General features: G+C 33.7%; 1 protein-coding gene across 4 annotated transcripts in view; it reads left to right on the forward strand.

Moving 5' to 3' along the window:
* The window catches only part of SOS1 (SOS Ras/Rac guanine nucleotide exchange factor 1), a 149,536-nt gene that overhangs the window by 72,623 nt on the left and 50,211 nt on the right, over window positions 1–26,702 (forward strand). For all 4 annotated transcript variants that reach the window (XM_004265031.4, XM_012531305.3, XM_049696461.1 and 1 more), the window contains 6 exons: window positions 4,250–4,381; window positions 6,400–6,564; window positions 9,479–9,688; window positions 12,199–12,342; window positions 20,368–20,478; window positions 20,553–20,651. In XM_004265031.4, coding sequence (XP_004265079.1) covers window positions 4,250–4,381; window positions 6,400–6,564; window positions 9,479–9,688; window positions 12,199–12,342; window positions 20,368–20,478; window positions 20,553–20,651 — 861 coding nt within the window. The remainder of the gene's footprint in view (window positions 1–4,249; window positions 4,382–6,399; window positions 6,565–9,478; window positions 9,689–12,198; window positions 12,343–20,367; window positions 20,479–20,552; window positions 20,652–26,702) is intronic.

The following is a 26,702-nucleotide window of genomic DNA, read 5'->3' on the forward strand; positions in this document are numbered from 1 at the left end:
ATTTCTCTAATAATTAGCGATGTTGAGCGTCTTTTCATGTGCCTTTTGCCCATCTGTATGTCTTCTTTGGAATAATGTCTATTTAGGTCTTCTGCCCTTTTTTGATTGGGTTGTTTGTTTTTTTTGATATTGAGCTGTATGAGCTGTTTGTATATTTTGTAAATTAATCCCTTGTGAGTCTCATCATTTGCAAATGTTTTCTCTCCCATTCTATACGTTGTCTTTTCATTTTGTTTATGGTTTCCTTTGCTGTACAAAAGCTTTTTAAGTTTTATTAGGTCCCATTTGTTTATTTTTGTTTTTATTTCCATTTCTCTAGGAGGGGGATCCAAAGAGATATTGCTGCGATTTATGTCAGAGAGTGTCTTGTCTATGTTTTCCTCTAGGAGTTTTATAGTATCCGATCTTAAATTTAGGTCTTTAATCCATTTTGAGTTTATTTTTGTGTATGGTATTAGAAAACGTTCTAGTTTTATTCTTTTACATGTAGCTGTCCAGTTTTCCCAGCGCCACTTATTGAAGAGACTGTTATTTCTCCATTGTATATTTCTGCCTCCTTTGTCATAGATTAATTGACTATAGGTAAGTGGGTTTATTTCTGGGCTGTCTTGTTCCATTGATCTATATTTCTGTTTTTGTGCGTGTACCATACTGTTGTGATGACTGTAGCTTTGTAGTATAGTCTGAAGTCAGGGAGCCTGATTCCTCCAGATTTGTTTTTCTTAAGATTGCTTTGGCTATTCAGGGTCTTTTGTGTTTCCATACAAATTTTAAAAAATCTTGTTATAGTGCTTTGAAAAATGCCATTGGTAATTTGATAGGGATTGCATTGAATGCTGTAGATTGCCTTGGGTAGTATGGTCATTTTGACAATATTGATTCATCCAGTCCAAGAACACAGTATATCTTTCCATCTGTTTGTGTCTTCTTTGATTTCTTTCATCAGTGTCTTATAATTTTTGAAGTACAGGTCTTTTGCCTCCTTAGGTAGGTTTATTCCTAGGTATTTTACTCTTTTTGATGTGATGGTAAATGGAACTGTTTCCTTAATTTCTCTTTCTGATCTTTCATTGTTGGTGTATAGAAATGCAACAGATTTCTGCATATTAATTTTGCATCCTGCAACTTTCCTGAATTCATTGGTGAGCTCTAGTTGTTTTCTGTTAGTGTCTTTAGGATTTTCTATGTAGAGCGTGATGTCATCTGCAAACAGTGACAGTTTTAGTTCTTTTATTCCAATTTGGATCCCTTTTATTTCTCTTTCCTTTTATCTTAGACTTTTTTCCCTGTGAGCTGAATTCTTAAATTTTAAAAGTTTGCATTTCCTTTCCCATTCATTTTTTCTTTAACTTTCTTTTCCTTCATATCCTAAAGAATCTTTGTAATTTCTAATAAGTTTGCCATTCACATTTTGATTTCCCAAGTGATTTCACAGTATTTTCTACCTTTCTAGACAGAAAAAAAAAATTCTTCTACACATTCTAAGCCTTTATTACTATTAATAGCACTTCAAAAGTACCTCCAGGTCTGAATATTTACACTGAAGTGCATGTGTAGGAATTTTTATAGATCCTAGAATGTTTCTATTGGAATTGATCATCAAGATTATCTATTTAGACACCTTTATTATGTAAAGGAAAAGACAAGGTTCTGCTAATAAGAGACAGAGCTGAATTGCAAACCTAGCTCTCTATCTTTTATTTTTCCCAAAGCCACTAAATATCAATCAAGGTGGAATTTCTCAATTTAAAACAAAACTATTAATCTTGAAAGTGTTATCTTGAAAGAGTATCTTGAAAGAGTAATAGACTTTATTTAATTCATGAATCTTTCATTGATCATTTCTCCTTGGGCTTCTTTACCTTAAATTATATAAGATAATTATAAAAATAAATTTTATTTTGCTCTAAAATTGTAATTAAATTTGCCACTACAAGATACAAAGTATTTCTTTCAGTCTGGCCTTTCCACATTCAAGGCATCTATTTTGACCCTATTAATCTTTCCCATGACCTTTGGTATTACCTCATAAATATACAGTCCAGTAATACACAAGTAAGTTTAAAATGTTTTCTTCATCATTATTATTTTCCCTTTCTTGCCTTCTCTTTTAGCATTCCTGACTTTCCTTCCCCTTCTTTCTCAAAACAATAGATAAACTCAGAATTAGGTTGATAAAATTGAGATGGGCAAGGATTGCTGTTCTGTTTTCTTTCTCTTCTACCTCAACCCCTGCCTACAGTTTGCCTTGTAATTCTACTGATGATTTTTCTTCAAAGATGTATGTTAAATGTATTTAGAATTATTAGATTGAGTTCACCTTCTGTTCTGTTCTCCTGCTTTCTATCACCACTACACAGCAGTGCTTTTTAGATTCTAGGTCATCACCCCTTATGCCCAACTAACATTTTTATAAATGAATAGGAAAAATCAGTACATTGCCTATAGTAAAAGAACGTTTTGTTTTATGAAACTTTGTTCCAGTGTACTATGTATGTGATATACAAGAATGTAATGTAAAATGTATTAAGATTTCTTACTATGCATTGAGGTCCCCCCCACCAAAAAAATGTTAGCCATAGGGCTATACTATTATAAGGTCTGTAATCATTTATTCAGTTAACCATGGGTTATACCCATCAGTATGAAATTTTTAATTGGGAATCATGGTAAAGTTAGTCCTAAATCTCTTGTCATTTTTGGATTATCAAGTCTATAGTATTGATTTGGAAAAAAGGAAAAGAATTCTTGTTTTGGACATTCTTTTCCACCCTTTTCCTTCTTCCTTTGTTAGTCCTTTTTCACCTGCCGAACTCCCCCAGTATTTTGGACCTTTGTATTGCCTTTATTATATGAGGGTGTAGCATCCTAGCAAATAGCTTTCCAACTAGACATTTGAAAATGTCTGTAAACTCCATTTTTAACTACAATAATTTCTGTGATTAGATTTAAAATGATCACTTCTTTTTTTTTTTTTTTTTTTTGCGGTACACGGGCCTGTCACTGCTGTGGCCTCTCCCGTTGCGGAGCACAGGCTCCGGACGCGCAGGCCCAGCAGCCATGGCCCACGGGCCCAGCCGCTTTGCGGCATGTGGGATCCTCCTGGACCGGGGCAGGAACCCGTTTTCCCCTGCATCGGCAGATGGACTCCCAACCACTGCGCCACCAGGGAAGCCCTAAAATGATCACTTCTTATATTTAGAAGCTGACTTATCCTTGAACATAGATGAAGAGAAAATTTCTTAAATTTGAATGGGTTAAACTATTTTCAGTTTATAAATTTGTTATTAACATGTCCTGGAATCAATGTTTCCTTTCCCTCCACAGAATATCACATAGCAATCTTTTTCATTTTCCATCTTAGTAGCAATTGACAAAACTTTTAATTTACACTTACAATCAGGAGTGATGTTAAACAGTTTTTATATATTACTAACTAAATACGGAGCAATTTAAAATACATGTTAAAATTGTGTAATAGCGACCTCTACTGGTTTTAATTATGGTATACTGAAAGTGGATTTTAAAAACTTCAGAGCATGAAAGTAGTACCTTTTGTTTGAAGTGAATTATATTAGTTTATTAAAGTCGGGAAATTCAGCTTTTACATGAGTTCTTTCACTTTCAATGGAAATTCTAACCGGATAACTGCTGGATTAAAATGAAATATCTTGATAAAAATTAATAACCTGTGGAAGATTCAAACTCTAATGATAAGCTACAGTGTATTAAAGTTGCTGTTACTAATGTAAACCCTTGATTTCCATGATTTATAAATAGTTTTGAAGTCAAGTACCTTTGCATGATGGATAAAGGAAAAAATTCTTAGAAGTTTCAAGTAGAAAATGCTATTTTAGTTTGTAATTGGTGTTGAAATAAAGGACAAATGAGAACTGGATTTAGATATTTTCTTTTTAAGCTTAGGTCTTGTTCCTTGAAATTTTATATAAGTAATGTTTTAAATAGCATCTACTCATTCTTGTCATTAGCTTTACCACAGTGAAGTTGAAATTCAGAATGTGATTTTTCCCCTAGTTAATAGAAGGAACATTTAGTCTCTTAATTGCGTAATTAAGAAACTAGTACATTGGCAGTTATGGTTTTCTCTTAGCTTAGGTATGTTTGTAGTATAAATTATACTACATGTGAAAGCCTGCTTTTGGTATTCTTTGATTTTAAAAGTAAATTGTAAGTGAAGAGCACTATTTAATATATTTGTTGCTTAGTTGTTATTTTCCTATTTTCCAAGGAACGTGTTCAAAAAAGTTTCCCTCATCCAATTGATAAGTGGGCAATAGCTGATGCCCAGTCGGCTATTGAAAAGAGGAAGCGAAGAAACCCTTTATCTCTCCCAGTAGAAAAAATTCATCCTTTGTTAAAGGTAAAACTGAAATACTGCCTTCTTGCCTTTTAAAAGCAAAATAAAACCCATGATTTTCAAACACAAAGAATATGTTTTACGGATAATAGAGTCAACTGAAGAGTGACATTCTCTCGTTTTAATTTTTCCAGGAATTTATGTCATGGGGAGGGATGATATAATAGGAAACTATAAGTTGGACAACATGACTTAAAGTAATTTCATACCAACAGTAATAATCAAGCAAATTGAAAGCACTAAGAAAAGTTATAATTGTGGATTTTGTTCATCTCAGATGTTAATAGAACCTCAAAGAGAACTTGTAAAACTCCTTTTTTTGTTGGCTAGACCTAAGTGTCCCTATAAATCCTTCACATAGTTAGACATGTAGGGACCTCTGTGAGACTGCCATAGGGCTATGTGTAATCTCTGAACAAAAATTCCATAAAGATCACCTATACTATTTAGTCCTATTTGTCATTTATATTAGTCAGTCAGTTGAATCTCTCCAGAACTAATAGAAAAAATAACTGCTGGGAACTCTAATAATGTGATTTCTTTTTTATTTAATACAATGAACAAACTGTTGATTAACTCTCACATCAAAAATATAGGTATGATAATAATTAAAACCTTAATAATACTTCTCTGATATCAATAATTTTATGTGTACTATAATACAAGTAAAATGCTAATGCTTGCATACATTATCTGTAGGTTTTATTATTCAACAGAGTTAATTATTATCATCCCCACTTTGTAGATGAGATAACTGAGGCAGAAGGTGATTAAGCAACTTTTAGTTCACAGGACTCTAAGTGAATAGCATTAGGAAATCCACGTCAGTTTGATCTTGTACAAGATTTAAGACTGAACACTTGGGTGATTAAGACTATCAAAAGGTTACGTTTTGTCCTTTGTTGTTTGAATAGAAATATCTACCTATATCTTACTAACTGGTCTGAGGAAGTAAGTTCAAGTTATAGAAAATTACTAAGCTGTTAGTCATTGCACTTCTTTATAATTCTCTTTTCATGATTTTTATAGCCATACTTTGAATTATATTCTAAGAGAATTAACAAGTTGAGGTATGTGCATGCTGTATTAATGATTCTAAATGTTGCATTTTAGGGTCTAATTGTGGGTATCATTTCAATTTATTAATATATCCATATCACTATAAACAGTTAATAGTTTTTACATATTCTTAAAGGTAAATGCAACCTGTTCCCAACTTATAAGTAAACTTTTTTTTTTAAGTGTAGTTGATCTACAATGTTATATTAGTTTTAGGTGAACAACATAGTGATTCAATATTTTTAGAGATTATACTCCATTTAAAGTTGTTATAAAATATATAAGTAAACTTATTATTTTGAAGGTTTTTTTCTTAATTGTTTACAAAATAGAATTTATTTTCCTATAGGAATTGGTCAGCCCCACAAAAGCCCATACTCTCTTTGAAGTCTAATAATAGGACTATTTAATGTGCCCTTAATAACCACTGTTGTTCAGCAAGACATAGCATGAATTTTTTTCCATAGAAACAGCCCAGATACCAGGAATGAATGTACCACTAGGGTTTTTAGGAAGCCCAGGTTCCTTTGGAAAGAAGGATAGAGGTATAAGGATGGTAGATATTCCCAGATACCAATAATGTATTAACTCTTGTTCTGCATAAAGGAAAAAACCCTCATTTGTCATTCTTAATTCCAGGTATTCTGAATTAGGTAACAATGAGCATTTTTCCCCTCCCCCAAACTTGGGCTTCCATTCCTAGTTTAGGGATTATCTATTTACTTACCTGTACTTCTTAAGTGTTTTACATGATCATAGGTAATTTTGCCTTACCTTTTCTTAGTTTACATTTTCAAATAGCAATATGTATATTATTCATAGATGAACTACTTAAAATTAAATGCTGTTGATAATCACACGCCTCAGTAAAAGTTAAGCTAAACTGTATACACTTTTTAAAAACTGAGTGTGTCAAATTTGTAGTAAATAATTTTAAACATGCTTTTCTTTTAATTTTTCAGGAGGTCCTAGGTTATAAAATTGACCACCAGGTTTCTGTTTACATAGTAGCAGTATTAGAATACATTTCTGCAGACATTTTAAAGCTGGTGGGGAATTATGTGCGAAATATACGGCATTATGAAATTACAAAACAAGATATTAAAGTGGCAATGTGTGCTGATAAGGTAGGATACAGATCTATATGTTTTGTTCTTAAATTTTTATTCATGACTTACTGGGTGCTAACATACTACTTAGACTGAATAAAATTGTATATTGTTTGTTAGGACATACTTTTAGTACTCTAATGGCAAGAACTCCAGATATCACTTTATGTAAATAAACTATTATATATATAGTATTTAAATGTGTTTAAGTATGTCATGTAGCTTTTCTTTTATGTGTTGCTGCATGTAGGGTTAATAACAGTAATAATCTCTTATTAGCGAATTTCTTAAATTTTTATTTGCATTGGAAGACTTAGAAGATTATGGATTTACTTGAAAAGAATATTCAAAAATGTAAAAATACTGGGTTGGCCAAAAGGTTCATTCGTAAGATGGCTCTCTAGTAGCGCTTAGTTGTCTTTAACTTCATTTGAAACAGTTTTGTTAGATTGTATTGTGACAGCTGTCATTTCAGTATGCATTTAAAAAAGACTTATCAAAATTGGTGAATTTTTGTGTAGCCATTTTAATATTGAAGATGTAAGAAAAACAACATTTTCGGCATATTATGCTGTATTATTTCAAGAAAGGTAAAAATGCAACTGAAACACAAAAAAAGATTTGTGCAGTGTATGGAGAAGGTGCTGTGACTGATCAAACGTGTCAAAAGTGGTTTGGGATATTTCGAGCTAGAGATTTCTCTCTGGATGATGCTCAACAGTCAGGTAGACCATTTGAAGTTGATAGTGAGCATATGGAGACATTAAATGAGAACAGTCAACGTTATACCACGTGGGAGATAGCTGACATACTCAAAATATCCAAATCAAGCATTGAAAGTCATTTGCACCAGCTTGGTTATGTTAATCGCTTTGATGTTTGGGTTCCACATAAGTTAAGTGAAAAAAATCCTTGACCATATTTCCGCCTGCAATTCTCTGCTGAAATGTAATTAAAACATTCCATTTTTTAAACAAATTGTGATGGGCGATGAAAAGTGGATACTGTACAACAGTGTGGAACGGAAGAGATCGTGGGGCAAGTGGGGCAAGATCCCACCAACCACACCAAAGGCCGGTCTTCATCCAAAGAAGGTGATGTTGTGTATATGGTGGGATTGGAAGGGAGTCCTCTATTATGAGCTCTTCTGGAATACCAAATGATTAATTCCAGTAAGTACTGCTCCCAACTAGACCAACTGAAAGCAGCACTCGACGATAAAGCATCCAGAATTAGTCAACAGAAGATGCATCATCTTCCATCAGAATACCGCAAGACCACATGTTTCTTTGATGACCAGGCAAAAACTGTTACAGCTTGGCTGGGAAGTTCTGATTCATCCGCCGTATTCACCAGACATTGCACCTTGGAATTTCCATTTATTTCAGTCTTTACAAAATTCTCTTAATGGAAAAAATTTCAATTCCCTGGATGACTGTAAAAGACACCTGGAACAGTTCTCTGCTCAAAAAGCTAAAAAGTTTTGGGAAGGTGGAATTATGAAGTTGCCTGAAAAATGGCAGAAGGTAGTGGAACAAAATGGGTGAATACGTTGTTCAATAAATTTCTTGGTGAAAATGTATCTTTTATTTTTACTTAAAAACGAAGGAACTTTTTGGCCAACCCAATACTAAATTCTTGAGAGTTTAATTTCTTTGCCTAGCTTTCTTTATGTTTTTTTTTCCTAGCTTTCTTTAGATACTACTTGTATGGTTTTACTATGATTATGTTAAGAGCAAACATTTATTGAAAGTTAAGCATATATGTGACTTATCTCATTTGGTCCTTATGATATCCCTCTAAGGTAGATGCTCTTATCTACATTTTATAAAAGGGAAACTGAAGTTCAGAGAGATAAAGAAATTGGTCTAGAATTTTCTGAGAAGTTTCAAAGCCTAGACGTGCACTCCAGATCTGAGTCTAAGTCATTGCGCTGTACTGTCTCAGTAATTTTATTTTATAAAAATGAGTTTTCAGAAAAGAAAATATTTTCTGATGAAGCATTTCACTCCCTTTTTTCCAACTATTATTGATTCGGAATATTCTTTCTGATTGCTGAATCCACTTAAATATATTTTAGTATATTTGTTCTTTCAGAATGTAAAAATCACCTCATCTGAAGGATTTCAGATGCTTTTATTTTTTAATGAATGAGTATTTGATTTTAAAATAGTTATTTTTCAATGAATATAAAATATTTGATACTTTTAAGTGAATTGATAAAATATTTCTGAGTATGTAGTACGTGCTCACACAGAGAAGAGATGCAAGAGAAATATAGAACGAGACTGTAAATTTGATGAAAGGGTACTTACATTTGTGAAACAAGCAGAAAGTAATACAAGATAAAATATTTTATTATGTTATAGGGATAATGATGTTGAAGTTCACAGGAGGGAAAAGATAAGGTTTAGCAAGAGTAGTAATAGTAGACTTCTTGGATAATGATGTTGAAGTTCACAGGAGGGAAAAGATAAGGTTTAGCAAGAGTAGTAATAGTAGACTTCTTGGAAAAAAACAGGACTTATTTTGATCGATCACCAACAAACGTAGGAATTATTCAAATATGAATTATGTGAGGCCCTGGAATGAAGTGGTGATGTCAAGGTTATGAAACAGAGGAAACTAAGAGAGAAATCCAAGACAAGATTTGGAAACAAATTAGAAGTAATACACGGTTAACAAGAGAGACAGACAGACAGATACTTGTATTGACAGAGAACTTGGAAGAGGCAGTTTGTGATACCTGATGTAGAATTTTTGTCTTAGAGAAGCTGTGGAGGGGGAAATGACATTATATCCGAGAAGAGGTAATTGTGTGTCTGCTTATTATCATTTAAGAACTGTATTCAAATAATAGCTTAGGGTGCTTCACTTCAAGTTGAACTACAGATTCATATTTTATTCTACTTTTTTCTATCTCTGACTGTAGGTATTGATGGATATGTTTCATCAAGATGTAGAAGATATAAATATATTATCTTTAACTGATGAAGAGCCTTCCACCTCAGGAGAGCAAACTTATTATGATTTGGTAAAAGCATTTATGGCAGAAATTCGACAATACATAAGGGAACTTAATTTAATTATAAAAGTTTTTAGAGAGCCCTTTGTCTCCAATTCAAAATTGTTTTCAGCTAACGTAAGTATCATTGAATAAATGTATATCATTGCATGTGTTGTTAATTTTACATGACCACTCAAATCTGAATTTGTATAGTTCATGATTGCTAATTGGTCCACTTTTTAAAAGTAGTGGGATTTAATTCATCATGACTGTGATCAAAAATAAAGTTGCTACAACAGTTTTGATAAATTAAACATCAGAAATTAAAAGACAAAATCTAAACTAGACTGATTGTGTAAGTACAAATGAATTCACAGACTCTTCCATGTACTCCAAAGAATAAAACGTCTTGTTTAGGTGGAAGGTTTCTATGTTTAATTTGACTCATTTGTATCATTGAACCAACACTTCATCAGGGCTGCCTATATTTTTGATGCCATACTTGGCAATGGGGATTCAAAGATGAATAAAAAACCGTTCTTCTGTCAAGTTTAGTCCAGTCAAGACAGAAATGTAAACTTTAAATTAAGTTGCAATACAATGTGGTAATTACCATAAACAGAAGTATGACAACAGTATTTTGGGGAGCACAAAGGAAGGTGCCAATAACTGAAAATTAGAGAAGGGACTGCTGATCTTATAGTAGTAATTAGACCAACCTTATTGGGTCCTGGAGAAATGCTAAATGGGAACAGTTGAGATTGTCTAAGGGAGTTGCATTCTAGTAATTTCTAGAACTGTAGCTACATAGTCACAGGTGACTGATGGAGAAGTGGTGCTCACAACAGAGGCTGAGACTGGTATTCACTCACTGTTATGGCAATGAGCAGACATTAAAAAATAAAGGAGTGGATTTTGAGTCGCACAAATCTGTAAATATAGTAAAAAAACATTGAATTGTTCACTTTAGGATGAATTGCATGGTATGTAAATTATATTTTAATAAAGTTGTTTAAAAACAAAGTGGTAAAGAATAGGCAAAGATTTCTTAGGACACAAAAATCAAGAACCATAAAATTAAAAATTAATGAATTAGACTTCATTAAAATGAAAAAAACTTTTGCTCTTTGAAAAGCATTGTCAGAAAAATTAAAATGTAAGCCACAGATTGTAGGAACCTGTTTGAATTACATATATCTAACAAAGGGTTTGTATTCAGAATATATAAAGAACTTTTGCAGTTCTCAATAATAAGAAAAACAGCCTGATATTTTAGGTGGGCAAAAAATTTGAACACTTTATAAAAGAAGGTATGCCAGTGACCAAAAAGCACATCAAAAGATGCTCAACATTAATAGTCATAAGGAAAATGCAAATTAAGACCATAATGAGACACTACTACACACTCATTAGAAAAGCTAAAATTAAAAAGACTGACAATACTGAATGTTGAAAAGCATGTGGAGCAACTGCTTTTGGGAATGTAAAATTCCCACATTGCTTCTCAGAATGTAATCTGGTATAAATATTTAGGAAAAGAATTTGGTAATTTCATATAATATTAACCATAAGGTAGCCATACAACCTAGCAATTCCACTACAAAATCACAGTTGGGTAAAACATCCCTTCAAAGTTCAAAATAGACCAGTGGATTTTAATGTGCAAAATTTATATAGTTTCAGATTCTACGTTGCAACTAACCTTTAAGAAGCTACCATTTATTGACTTGTATAATACCATAAAAAGATATTCACTCCATATATATGAGATTTCCAGAATAGGCAAATCCATAGAGATAGAAAGTGGATTAGTAGTTGCCAGAGACTGGGGATGGGTGTGTCGGGGAAGAATGGAGAGGGCTACTACTGGATACAGCCTTTCTTTTTGAGGTGATGAAGATGTTCTAGAATTTGATGGTAGTGACGATTGAACAGGCTGTGAATATGTGAAAGTACACTTTAAAAGGGTGGATTTTATGGTACGTGACATATCTCAGTGAAGAAACTATGCAGAAAAAGAAAAGGGTATCCACAGTTATTTGAATAGACTCCTCCATTTTCCAACTACATGTCTTTGTAAAGCTAGATTTTCTTCATATGCTTTAACCAAAGCAACATATCACAACAGATTGAATGCAGAAATATACATGAAAAGCCAGCTATCTTCTATTAAACTAGGTGTTAGAGATTTGCAAAAATGTAAAACAGTGCCATTCTCCTCACTAAGATTTTTAGTTGTTCTAGAAAAATATAGTTACTTTTCATAAAAGAACTCTTTATTGTTATTTTTAAATGAATTAAATGTTTTATAATTTTCTTGGTTTTAATTTCTAATATAGTAAATGTTGATAGTAAATAATTTCTAATATAGTAAGCAAAAGCTCTTTGGAGTTTTCAGTAATTTTTAAGAGTGTGAAGGAGTCCTGAGAACCAAAAGTTTGAGAACCAGTGACCTAGAGAAATGTTTTTTGCAAACTGTACTTCATTGCCAAAGGAATTCTTTGTCTTTTACTTATATTTGTAAGTTGTTAAAATTTCTCACTGTATCTGCCATGTTAAATTTCATGATTATAAAATGACTTACTGGCTCAAAATTTGTTTTATTATACCACCTAACTGAATTCATGTGTTTTTCATCCCAACAGGATGTAGAAAATATATTTAGCCGTATAGTGGATATACATGAACTTAGTGTAAAGTTACTGGGCCATATAGAAGATACTGTAGAAATGACAGATGAAGGCAGTCCCCATCCATTAGTAGGAAGTTGCTTTGAAGACTTAGCAGAGGTAAGTAATTATACACCAAAAAAGTCTGCATCTAGAAGGCCCGACATTTGAATTAAAATTGGAATCTGAATTCTTGTTTCCAGCTAACATATACATTAACTGCTGACTACTCAACTATATTGCCTCTTCCTCAAAGGGTCATTGTCAGCATTTGTTTCCATTATCTCACGAAACTTAGAAAAAGTAGTTTCTCATCATTATAAAAAACAGATCCCACAGCTGACACTTAATTGGCTATCTTATCAATGAAGAGGCCACAGAACTTGGACCTGAGGTCAAACTACTTGTGTTCCAGTCTAAAATCTGCTACTTATTAGTTGTATGTGTCCGTGGGCAATTTACTTCACATCTCTAAACCTCTCTATATATTTGTAAAAGAAAGATAATAATAGGACTCAGGATTTTTTGAAAGTTAAATAACTTTCCTGAAATATTTAGCTAACCAGCTTCATACAGCTACTTAATATATGGTAACTGTGCATAATTATTTAGAATAGGAGGGATAAAGTGAATAGGGAAATCAAGTCCAGGACCTAGATGATTCAGATATCATAGGGGGAGAAAAATGATAACCTTCTCCTTGATATGTCAAGTGCTAAAATACTGAGTTAGCCCTTACAAGTTAGCATTGATAGTCATTCTGAAATTTCTAGCTCTTTGTTCTCATTTCGAAATCAACTGTATCTTTTTTTTTTTTTGCGGTACGCGGGCCTCTCACTGTTGTGGCCTCTTCCGTTGCGGAGCACAGGCTCCGGACGCGCAGGCTTAGCGGCCATGGCTCACAGGCCCAGCCGCTCTGCGGCATGTGGGATCTTCCCGGACCGGGACACGAACCCGTGTACCCTGCATCGGCAGGCGGACTCTCAACCACTGCGCCACCAGGGGAGCCCTGAATATTTTTTTTATAAATTTGTTTATCTTATTTATTTTTGGCTGCTTCGGGTCTTCATTGCTGTGCACAGGCTTTCCTCTAGTTGCGGAGAGCGGGAGCTACTCTTCATTGCGGTGCACAGGCTTCTCATTGTGGTGGCTTCTCTTGTTGCAGAGCCAGGCTCTAGGTGCGTGGGCTTCAGTAGTTGTGGCACACGGGCTCAGTAGTTGTGGCTTGCAGGCTCTAGAGCACAGGCTCAGTAGTTGTGGTGCACAGGCTTAGTTGTTCTGCGGCATGTAGGATATTCCCGGACCAGGGCTCGAACCCGTGTCTCCTGCATTGGCAGGCAGATTCTTAACTGCTGTGCTCCCAGGGAGGCCCAAGCTACTGAATATTTTAAAAACCAAACTGTTTTTTTTTTTAATTTAAAAGGGAAGGTAAACTAAACTTCTCAGCACATAAAATGGGCTTGTATTCAGAAGATAAGAAAAACTAAACAACTGTAAACTCTCTTTAAAATTTAGAAAAATTTATAGATAATAACAAACTTTATTTGATTTTAAAACATTTAGGAAAATCACCAAAAGAATAGAAATACTACCTATATCTTACAATGTACAAGAACTGTAGGAACACTTTTTAATCTTTTCCACTGATAATAGGAAAGAATAATGAAGTAAAGAAAAAGTAAAGTAACCTCATTTAAAATGGCATAGTACAGTTGGCCTTCTGTATCACCAGATGTGGAACCCACAGATACAGAGGGCTGACTGTAATATGATACAAATAAATCCAACTACATTATACTACTATGTTAGTAACTCAGTATATGTAAACTGATGAAACTCGCCTATTTAAAGAAAGTACTTATTTTTTATTTTTAAAAGTCCATTTCTTGCAGCTTGTAGAGACACACCCAAAACAGAACCACAGAAATATTTAAAATAAAGGGATTGGGCTTCCCTGGTGGCGCAGTGGTTGAGAGTCCGCCTGCCAATGCAGAGGATACGGGTTCGTGCCCTGGTCCAGGAAGATCCCACATCCCATGGAGCGGCTATGCCCATGAGCCATGGCCACTGAGCCTGCGCGTCTGGAGCCTGTGCTCTGCAACGGGAGAGGCCACAACGGTGAGAGGCCCGCATACTGCAAAAAATAAAATAAAGTAAAGGGATTGAAAAGTCAACATATGAAAACAAATAAAGGGAAGCTAGTATATAAATATCAATTGATATAATTAGGAAAAGTAAGCTTGGTGGGGAGGACATTAGAGAGGAACACTACCTAAATAGGAAAAGGGACAACGTCATGAAGATACAACAATCATGAATGTATGTGTACCTGATTATAAAGCCTCAAAATATAAGAAATAGAAACTGACAATTACGAGAAATGGAAAAAAATTTACTATCATGATAGGAAATTGTAGCACATCTCTATCACAAACAGAAAAAAGATTAAGGCTATAGAAGTTAAAATAAGAAAATGAACAGGTTTGATTATGTATATATGGATGATTCTAGATTCATTTCAAGATACCAGTTATATTTACAAAAAGTGGTTACAGTATTAGATATAAAAGGAAGTCTCAAATATTACATAATAGCATATAAACCATCTTTTCTGACTATGAAATTAAATTAGAAATCACAATAAAAAGTTATTAAAATACTAGGAAGTCTTAAAAATGAATTTCTAAATATCTCATGGATTAAAGAGGCAGTGACAATGAAAATTACAAAATACTTGAAATTGAGCAAAAGTGAAAGTACTATATACAAAACCCTGTAAGATGCAACTAAAGCAATGCATAAAGAAAAACTTACAGTTTTAGACATATATTTTAAAAAGTAGATATAACTAAAAATAAATGAGTAAAGGTTTCAATCCAAGAAACAGGAAAGATAATGTAAATTTGAGAGTTGATAATAATAGAAACAACATAAAGGAAGTAATAGAAGAACAGAATTAATGAACTAGAAAGCACACAACAGATAGAACAAAACCTCTAATAATGTTGATCAAGGGAGAAAAAAGGAAAAGCATAAATATTAAGAAGAAAAAGTTATAACTAACTACAGATTGCAACTTTTAAAATCATTCAGGAATGCTGAGATCCATTTGAAAATTTTTGAGAACTGGGATGGAGTGGTTAACTTTTTAAAAAATATAAAATAGGAAAATTGACTTAAGAAATAGATATCCTAAAAAAAAAATAGATATCCTAATTAACTTAAAAACCATTAAAAATTGAATAATCAAATCTATGTGTCAACAAATGACATGAGGCATACACTAAGTATTAGGAGTTTTACCAGTCTTCAAGAAACAGTTAACCTTACTCTTTTGAAAGTTGTCCACTGCTCCATTCAGTTTAGAAATAGTACCATAAGGTATTCAGAAGTAAACCCAATAAACATATGCAAGATTTTTGTTAAGAAAACCACAAAATAGATTCATAAGGAAGATAAAAAATAGGGACACAAAGGGCAACTCAATTTTTTAGGATTATATATCAATACATATATTATCAAAACTGGATAAGAGTAATACAAGAAAGAAATATGAACCACTCTCACATACTGACACAACTGGCAAAGAAAAGTAATCAGTTTATAATTAAATAAAAACTGTGGCCAGTATGATATATCTTAGGAAGTTTACTCTTAAGTGGTTTGAAATTTTTTAAAAGTTAATGTAATATTTCACATTAACATTAAAATCTCAACAAATAAGAAAAAGCATAGAAAAACATTCATTCAGGAATTTCTTTAAAATGTTGAGCAAAGTAGGAATAGAAGGGACCTTTCTTAATCTAATAAAGGATATCTATCAAAAACCTATAAAAGATATATTTAATGACTAAGCTGTAGGAGAATGCCACTCACTACTTCTTTTCAGCACTCTAATAGAGATACTAGCCAAAAGACAGAAAAAGAATAGAAAAGACAAAATTGTCCTATTTGTAGTCAACATAATTGTCTACACAGCAAATCCAAGAAAATATATATAGTGTTGTAACTATTAGGCAAGTTCAGTATAGTTGCTAGATAAAAGACCAACATAAAAATTGCTAGCATTACTATACTCAGTTCCAACCAAGTGAATGTATAATATTAAAGGAAAAAGGCTCCATTCTCTATAGTAACAAAACTATAAGGTATTCAGAAATAAACCCAATAAACATATATATGCAAGACTTTTGTTAAGAAAATCATAAAATAATGATATTCATAAGGAAAATCTGAAGAAATGGAAATACCATGTTCATGGAAAGACTCAATATTGTATTGATGCAGTTGTCCCCGAATAATCTATAAATCAGCAAGCTGATCGTAAAATTCATGTGGAAGAATGAAGGGACAAAAATAACAATTTTGAGGAAGAACAAGTTGAGGGGACTTGTCCTATCAGATTTTAAGATTTATTACAAAGCCACAGTAAATACGATTTATTACAAAGCCACATTATTAGTTGTAGATATAGACAATTAGTGGAACAGAATAGAGCACCCTGAAAAAGAATACACATACACACGATATGTGACCGAGATTACATTTTAATCAGTAGAGAAATAACAAACTAATTAATAAATGATGCTGGGTCAAAACTGGTTTTCCATGTGGAAAGAAAATATTCCTTCCTTAGCTCACATCATACAGGAAAAACTCTCAGTAGTTTAAATAAAATCTAAAAATGAAAAGCAAAACTTTAGAAGTTCAGAAGAAAATACAGGAGAACATATTTATCACTTTGAAGTAGGAAGGGTTTCTTAACACATAGAAAGTACAAACCATAAAAGAAGAGATTAAAATTTTTAAACTTTTGTTCACACACAAAAAACCATAAAGTTACGAGAAGCACAAAAGAATGAAATTGAACTCCTTACCTCACACCATATATAAACATAAGTTCAAAATGGATCAGAGACTTAATATAAGAACTAAAATTATCAAACTCTTAGGAAAAGCATGGCTAAGTCTTCATGACCTTGACTTTGCAAAGGATTCTTAAATATTACACCAAAAGCATGAGTGAGAAAAGAAAAAAATACATAATTTAGACTTAAAATGTAAAACTTTCGTGCTTCAAAGAGTACCATCAAAAGTGAAAGGACAGCACACAGAATGGGAGAAGATATTTGCAAATCATATGTCTGATAATATCTGATATATTCAGTGTATATAAAGAACTCTTACAAAAAAGACAAACAACTCAGTTTTTAAATGGTCAAAGGATTTGAATAGGAATTTCTCCAAAGAATATATAAAAATGGCCAACAAGCACATGAAAAGATGTTTAGCATCATTAGTCATAAGTAAAATGCAAATCAAAACCATTATGAAATACCACTTCACACTCACTAAGACGGCTAGAATTAAATTTTTAAAATGAAAGGAAAATACCAAGTGTTGGAGAGGATGTGGAGAAATTAGAACCTTCAAACTTTGCTGGTGGGAATGTAAATAAAATGGTACAATTGCTATGGAAAACAGTTCTTCAAAAAATTAAAGAATTACTGTATGATCCAGCAATTCCAAAAGGTTGCATACTGTGTAATTCCTTTTATATGACTTTCTTGAAATGAAAAAACTATTGAGGTGCAGAATAGATCAGTGGTTGCTGGGGGCTAAAGAGGCTATGATGGGAAGGAGGAAGGTGTGGCTATAAAAGGGTGGCAACAAGAGCCATCCTTGTGATGGAAATATTTTATACTTTACTACATCAATGTCAATGGCCAGGTTGTGATATTGCACTATATTGTACTATTCTAAGAGGTTACCACTGGGGAAAACTGGGTAGTGTGCAGACAGACAGAATCTTTCCGTATTATTTCTTACAACTACATGTGAATCTAAATTATCTCAGAGTAAAAAATTTACCTAAAAAAAGATATATTTATACAGTGGAATATTATACAGAGTTTGAAATAAATGAACTGTAAGGAACTATATGAATCATATTGGATAAATCATTAAAACAACTGAATATAAAAACCAAATTGCAGAAGAATTTATTGTTACTATGTACATTACAATATTTATATAAAATTTGAAAACATTGCCTTGTTTCTTGATACATATGTAATTATGATATAAAAATATACTTGGAAATAATCAAATTCAGGATAGTGATTTCCTCTGGGGATTAGCAGGAGAGGAAATTACCTTCTGAAAGGGAGCTCAGGAGGATCAATTACATCTCTACTGTTTTATTTCTTTTAAAAAAAAAAAAAGGTGAAGTGTTATAAAATGTTGAGCTCTTTTTGAGCTAGATGGTGAATATGGTTGTTAAACTGTTTTCTGTACTTTTCTGTATGTTTAGAATAGTCTATATTTTTAACTGTTAATACACAGTTGTGTGTATCAATAATTAAATTTTTAAATGAATCTTATAAGTATTGCATTTAACCAGTAAACTGATCATAATATCATCTATTAATTTATACGAGGATGCTTAGAAGTGCTTGCCGTTCTATAAATTTATCCTCAAGAATAAAACTATGTGATAAGAGCTTGGATTTCCAGTTAGTTGTCAATTTTTTTCTCTCTTGAAATTAGCTATTTTAGAATGATAATACTAGATACCATTTATTCACCGCTAAATATGTGCATACGCTATTGCAAGCACTTTGTGTGTATCTCATTTAATTCCTAAAACAACTCCTTGAAGTAGATATCATCTACATTTTCCAATGAGGAAGCTTGGCTTAGAGAGAGTAAATGTTGATAGTTTGTCAGAGGTCACACAGCTAGTAAGTAGTACAATAAGAAGTGGAACCTGAGTCTCTCTGATGCTAGAGTCATGCTTTTAAGCCACTACACTGTCTGTATAGTCTTTAATTTATATGTGTAATTGTCATAAAAATTCTATAATAAATTAGAGTTTATTGAAAGGGGAGGAGGACAAACATTATCTGCTCTATATAAGTTCATGAATTCAAGAGACCCAAGATAAAAGCATCCAATCACATTTTTATTCCTCTCTCCCATCCAGTCTATTCATAACCTGACTCCCTCCTGCTGTTATTGTTGAAAACCTACTATCCATTCCTGTAAGATCTGCAATGGACTGCAATTTCCATTGTTATATTATTACAGAAATTTTCAGTTGAGAAGACAGTTGAAGGAATTGAAATGGCTCAAGGAATTTAGGATGACTTGGAACTTTATATCCCATATTGCATTTCACAGAGAACAGAACTGGGGTCTTCTGATTTCTGATCTTGTGTTGTTATTATTGAATCTTTCTTAAAGAAAACAGTCTGAGAAACAACATAAAGGGTAATTTAAAAATAAACATTTGTTCTGTCATTCACTCCTAACTTCATTCTTCTGCAGTCCTCCACTAGATGTCCTCTTCCTCTTTCTAGAATTACCCTTCATAGAAATGAGCTCTTGCTAGAATCTATAACACCATCTTCATAATAGTTTGGGCTTTTTGGCTTTTTATTTTTACCTGGAATAGAGCACAGGATGGCGGAGAGTAGAAATCCTACCTCCTGATAAAATCACAATAACTACTCTTTTTTTTCTCAGGAATCAGCAAAACCAGTAGATTCTAACCTTTAGAATTGTTTAGTTTATTAATCATTGGTGATGGTAAAATTTTTGGGCAATTTGGATTAAATTTTTATTTAATTGTTTTGTGAAAAATGTGCCAATGAATTTTAGATGATATAAACAATTACCTCTGGCTTGCAGAATGTGTAAGTAAGTCTATGAACAAGAAATAACTGTGAGAAAATAAATGTCTGGCACCAATATTCTAAATGTTTATACTTTACCTGGTTGTGGATATCTATATTCTTTATTATTCAGGCTACACTTAGTTTTCCAGATCTAAAAATCCCCCCATTCTTTTGACTATGTTTGTTGATAATACTCTACTAGAACCCTTTCATGAGAGGTGTCATAACATATAAGAATCCCATTACTCATCAGAAAGAATTGATTTACTTTCTTAATTGAGAATATTAGGTTTATTCTGTTAAAATTAATAGCAATGTAATTTTGTTTAGAGGCTTTAAAAGAAATATATAATTGTGCAGGCATAGGTGTGCCCATAATTTAATCTTTTTGTGTTTATGGTGGTAGGTCATTTATACTTTACCTTGGAGAAAGATTATTTATGTTTTGCCTTCTTTATTTTCTAAGGAACTGGCATTTGATCCATATGAATCATATGCTCGAGATATTTTACGACCTGGTTTTCATGATCGTTTCCTTAGTCAGTTATCAAAGCCTGGAGCGGCACTCTATTTGCAGGTATAGTAGTTTTTAGATCAAGATATATGATGTCTGAAAAGTAAACTTAAAAATTAAATCACTTTGTTTTCTAGTCAATAGGCGAAGGTTTCAAAGAAGCTGTTCAGTATGTTTTACCCAGGCTACTTCTAGCCCCTGTTTACCACTGTCTACATTACTTTGAACTTCTGAAGGTAAGAAAACTTTCTTCTACTTATAAAATATTCAAGTGTGTTACAGTTTTTTACCAGTTCATTTGTGTGTGAATCATTATGTGAGCGCTCATGAACATGTCTGTATCTATTTTCTTTTTCTAGTTAAGAAGCAAATGTAAATGAATCTACAGAAGAGTGGCATATTTTCTCCAGTTTCAATAGGGAATTTTAAAGCAATCATCAGATACTTTTATCTTGTGCCCTTACTTTTTGTTTACATGGTCGAATGTTTGGAAACAACCTTGTATTTATGCATCCAAGTCTCCGTTTTGGGACCTCAGCAGATTCAGATTCCTTAGATAAGGAACCAGTGTGGGGATAATGCCAAAGTAATGGGGAAGATTAATCACCTAATTTTCGTAGCTTAAGTTTGCAACTGTGTCTGTAGAACTGCTTACTGTTACTCTAGAAGCAGTGAACTATAGTAATCCTAGTAAAAAATTCCCATTTGATTAAAATACTCAATTTAAAAAGCACCAAAAAGAAAAGGTTGGGCTTTTTTCCCTCTTTTCCTATTATGCACTGAAATTAACTAGGGAAAAGGGAACCTTAGTCTGTATAAATTATAATTCAGTAGTGTAGCTCCAGGTGATTTAAATATCTTCTGTATCTAATGATGTCTGCTTTGGATTATGGATAATATGTCCTAAAAAAACATCAAATTTTTTTCAAAAATTTTAAATAATGAGATAATAAAGATATTCTATTTAATGAACTAACCCCATAAATACAAAATAAGACATGCATTAATACTATTATTATTTCTTTAGTTTTTAAAAGAATGTTTTATTAAAGAAAAATTCTATTATCATGATTTTGTTATGAAGCATGTATTATTAGAAATCAGATTTATAGTTTGCAGGGGTACATGAAGGCTCTCTATAATGAATCAATGAATGAATAGAAAGCCTGAATTTAGTAAACTGGAGGAACTCAGATTCTTACATTTTCCTTCCATTTTCCCAGGTCTCTCTACATTGTAGTAATTTGGAGTTCAGTTAGATTTGTTGAGTAGGAATGTTTGAAGTAGGAAAGGACTAAGGAAGTTAAAGGACTTGATCACCAGGCAGAATTATGGAGCTCTTAGCTCTCTGTTCTGGGCTGCAAACGGAATACCATTTATCGTCTGCGGTAATATAGGATGATTATTTTAAGAGGATAATCAAGAGGAAGCATTTGGTGTGTAAAATCATTCTTTATAAAAATTCATTATGACAAATCATAACCTCAGAATGGGACATTTGCAAACAAGTTTATTATATAGATCCCTTCCTCATAATGGAATCTGTAATAATGAGATTTTTACCTGAGACTACAATGAAATTCTGATGGATTAAAGGCCATATGAAACCTTGAAGCAGTCATTAATTAATAAGTAAGAACAAGAAGCTTTGATGAAGTTTCAGAAGGCTATAAAACCTAACCATCTTAATAGTATAAGAGAAATTAATTATTTACTCCCCCAAGTATAGGCAATTAAATTTTTTAAAATTATAAGTTATGGTAATAAAACTTTTTTAAATTAAATTAATTTATTTATTTTTGGCTGTGTTAGGTCTTCATTGCTGTGCACAGGCTTTCTCTAGTTGTGGCGAGTGGGGGCTACTCTTTGTTGCCGTGTGCAGGCTTCTCATTGCGGTGGCTCCTCTTGTTCAGAGCATGGGTTCTAGGTGCATGGGCTTCAGTAGTTGCAGCACGTGGGCTCAGTAGTTGTGTCTCATGGGCTCTAGAGCACAGGCTCAGTAGTTGTGGCACTCGAGCTTAGTTGCTCCACGGCATGTGGGATCTTCCCAGACCAGGGCTCGAACCCATGTCCCCTGCATTGGCAGGCGGATTCTTAACTACTGCACCACCAGCAAAGTCCCCCAAATTTTTATTTTATAATTGCGTCAATCAGCAATTTAAAAGATTTCTACTGGTAAGCACATGTATTCCTAGTTCATATTACTGCCTAAATTTCATTGCAAAATTAAACAGTATATTGAGCAGGAAACTTTGCCCAATTAATTCTACAAATTGTCATCCCTCCTTTTTATTCTGCATTCCCTCAGCACTAATGTACTGTTTGTGTTTATTATTTTTAATTTGTATTTGTTGGTATGTTGCTTAAATAGTTTTATTGAGCAGTATTTCAAAGTGTATTCTATAGAATGCTAGTCCCATAAGATACTCTAAATCAAAAGTTTGGGGGAAGGAATTCCCTGGCGGTCCAATGGTTAGGACTTCATGCTCTCACTGCCGAGGGCCTGGCTTCAGTCCCTGGCCAGGGAACTAAGATCCCACAAGCCATGCAGTGCAGCCAAAAAGAAAAATATGTTTGGGAGAAATGTTCAGTGGTCAGATACGTTTGGGGAACACTGTATCCTTAATTATACTCTTAGAAATTTTCAGTGTACATTAGAATATTAAAGTCTTTGTGAAATTGTGCAATAAAGCAATCTAAAGCAATTAATTCCCAAATTAATTAAACCATGGAACCCTTTGAAACTATAATGTATTTCTGGAGGTTACTTTGGGAACCTATCATAGAATTCCTCCATCAGAAGAACTGAAAGACCTTCTAACACTTAATGGTCTGAGATTTTTTCCAGTAACGTGATTCTCACTAACTCTAAATTTTTTTCCTCTGGATATTGTCATAACTTCAAGTGCCAGTGTGGACTAGGTGATTCTGGACTCAACAGTGATTAAATAAAATCAGCTCAGTGGGAAGCAGCAAAATGCTAAGACGTGAATAACAATTGGAAACTAACCATAATTTATCTATGGTATGGAGTGGCTTTTGAAAGACTAGATAGGACTCTGATTTTTTTTTTCTGACTCTAGTCTGGTAGCCTACTAGCTGAGTAGCCTGTAACAAGTCACCTCACCTTTTGAGCTCTGGTTTTCTTATCTGTGAAATGCTCTTATCTCACTGGGTTTTTCTGTCAACCAAGAGAACGTATGTAAAAGTACTTCATATGCAGTAAAAAATATAAATACTGAGTATTGTCATTACTAGAAAATTTTCTTCTTGTCTTGCAGATATCTTAAACTAACATTTTACTACCTTCATCTTTCACCACTTCCCCACTTCTCCTGCCTGCCCAAATTTGTATTCCATTTCTTTGTTGATCAGCTCAGATCCCTTCACCAGAAGCCTCAGTACCATCTTTGATTCTTCTTAGTCCCTTATTAGCAGAGCATCATGATTTGATTCCAGAAATGATTCTGGAATCCAGTCTATTCTCCCATTCCACTGACACTGCCTTAGTCCAGACCCTCAGTATGTCTCTCCTGGGTTACTTGTAGCGGTTTCCTATATGGTCTTTGTGTCTCATGGAACTCCCAGTTTGAAAAGTGCAGTTGGTGCCCTGTGAAGTGGGACACAAAGTCTAAATTCTTTAGCCTCTCTCCAGCCTCATCTCTCAATACTTGATGTTACTTTCCTTATGCTTTAGCAATAAAAAATTTCTGAGCAGCTCTGGATATGTCAAATCTGTTCAGGATTCCATATCTTTCTTTTTTTCTATTTTCCTGGAATTTTGCTTCTATTTCTACCTTCCCATTTCATCTGAAAAATTCCTGCTTGTCAAAGAGTTTGTTCAAATGTTGGTTCTCCATCAAGTTTCCCTTGGTTTCCTAGGCTGATCCTTTGCCTAAGCTCCTTTATTCTCTTCATATCTCTTTATAGAACATGTCCCATTTTTACTGTCTACCTTGTCATTAGACTGTATACTCCATAAAGAATGGAACTGAGCCCTATGTATCTTTGAATTCTCATGCCTCGTAGTGTTTGGCACTTAGACATTCCATAAATGCTTGTTAAAAAATGAATCGCGGGCTTCCCTGGTGGCGCAGTGGTTGAGAGTCCGCCTGCCGATGCAGAGGACATGGGTTCGTGCCCCGGTCTGGGAGGATCCCACATGCCGCGGAGCGGCTGGGCCTGTGAGCCATGGCCGCTGAGCCTGCGCGTCTGGAGCCTGTGCTCCACAACAGGAGAGGTCACAACAGCGAGAGGCCCGCGTAACGCAAAAAAAAAAAAAAAATGAATCGCAAAAGTAAAGTAAGTTTTCCTTACAATTCTTATAAATGTTTTATATTTGTAGGAATAGTTTAACTGTAAATATAATTACATATATGTATATAATTACATATATATTGCATATATATACATAATATGTATATAATTACATTTACTTTGGAAACTTAGAATGCCTTCAACTTTATAAATTCAGAAAATAAAAGTTTAGTTATTAATAGTATGACTTTAATGCCACTGAAACTGGAAAAAAGAAATACTTCCCCCCCTTCCCCTGCCCCCCACCAGCAAGTTAGTTTGCAGTCAAGTCTTTGGACCTTTGATTAATTTTTTTCACATTAAAGTTAATTTTTATGAAGTTAAAAAAAAAACAAAAAAACTTCCTTTGTGTCCTTTTGAAAACCTCATTGTTCCAGTAATTTGATTTTCCTATGTGAAGTTTAATTTGCTTTATTAAACCAATTTAGAGTTGTTTCTTGGGGCTAAGTAAATATGTTGACCAGTATTTTGAAGGTTACCAAATCAGTACATTGTTCAGTTCATCAAAAATGTTAACTTTTTCTTTGTTCTTTAGATATATTATTTTATCCTCTTATGGTATACTCAAATGTTAGAAAAAAATCATCCAGGGTGATTTTGAGCCAATCAGTTCCCTAGAAAATTACCTGTTCTCTTTCCAATATGCTGGGTACATATAACCTAGGGGAAAGTAAGTCTCCCTCAATTTAAAAAATCAGGTTCAAATCTATATTGTTATTTGTGCATTAGTGTGTTAGTTTCCGAGGGCTGCTAGAGCAAAGCACCACAGACTGAGTGGCTTAAAAACAACAGAAATTTATTCTTTCACAGTTCTGGAGACAAAAAGTCCAAAATTAGGGTGTTGGCAGGGCCATACTCTTTATAAAAAAGTCTCTAGGGAAGAACCCTTACTGCCTTTTCTTGGCCTTTGGTGTATCCCAGCAATCCTTGACATCCCTTGGCTTATAAATGCCTTCACTTCAATCTTTGCCTCCATCTTCACATCACTTTCTTCATATCTTCACATTCTTCTCTGTTACCTTTGCATCCAAATCTCTTTCCTTTCTTGTAAAATGCCAAGTCAGTGGATGTAGGAACCACCCTAATCCAATGTGACCTCATCTCAACTTGATTATATCTGCAAAGACCCAATGTTCTTTTCTTTTTTAATTTATTTAATTTATTTTTGGCTGCGTTGGATCTTCGTTGCTGCGCACGGGCTTTCTCCAGTTGCGGCGAGTGGGGGCTACTCTTTGTTGTGGTGCGCAGACTTCTCATTGCGGTGGCTTCTCTTGTTGCGGAGCACGGGCTCTAGGCACATGGGCTTCAGTAGTTGTGGCTCGCGGGCTCAGTAGTCGGGCTCAGTAGTTGTGGCTCACGGGCTCTAGAGCACAGGCTCAGTAGCTGTGGTGCATGGGCTTAGGTGCTCCGCGGCATGTGAGATCCTCCCGGACCAGGGCTCAAACCCGTGTCCCCTGCATTGGCAGGCAGACTCTTAACCACTGCACCACCAGGGAAACCCAAGACCCAATTTTCAAATAAGATTATGTTCACAGGTACCATGTGTAGAACTTTTGGGGGGAACACAACTCAACCCATTACAGTTAGTTTTTGGTATACTATAAAAATTAAATTCATTTTTGTTTTTCTGATTCTCCAGTGTATATTGGCTTTCTTAAACCCATAAAAATATATTTTTTGCATGGGCCAATTAATCATTTCCTCCTGATCTTAGATTTTAACATTTAATTTCAGTCCAGCAAAAATCTAATGAAAAGCCAACAATTGCAGTATTTTTCAAATAGATGGATTATAAGCAGCTAAAAACTCATGGGAATTCAAAATTACTAACAATCTTCTGAATAAGACTAAATGTACATAACTGAGGTTGGGGTTATCATGTATGCTTTCCCTTAAATGAAAAAATAATAGAAAATTTAACACTTAAAACCTCCATACCTGTCTTAGGTTTCATTGATAATAAAAAGTAC

Source organism: Orcinus orca, chromosome 13 (genome assembly GCF_937001465.1).
Source record: "Orcinus orca chromosome 13, mOrcOrc1.1, whole genome shotgun sequence".
Taxonomy (NCBI): Eukaryota; Metazoa; Chordata; class Mammalia; order Artiodactyla; family Delphinidae; genus Orcinus; species Orcinus orca.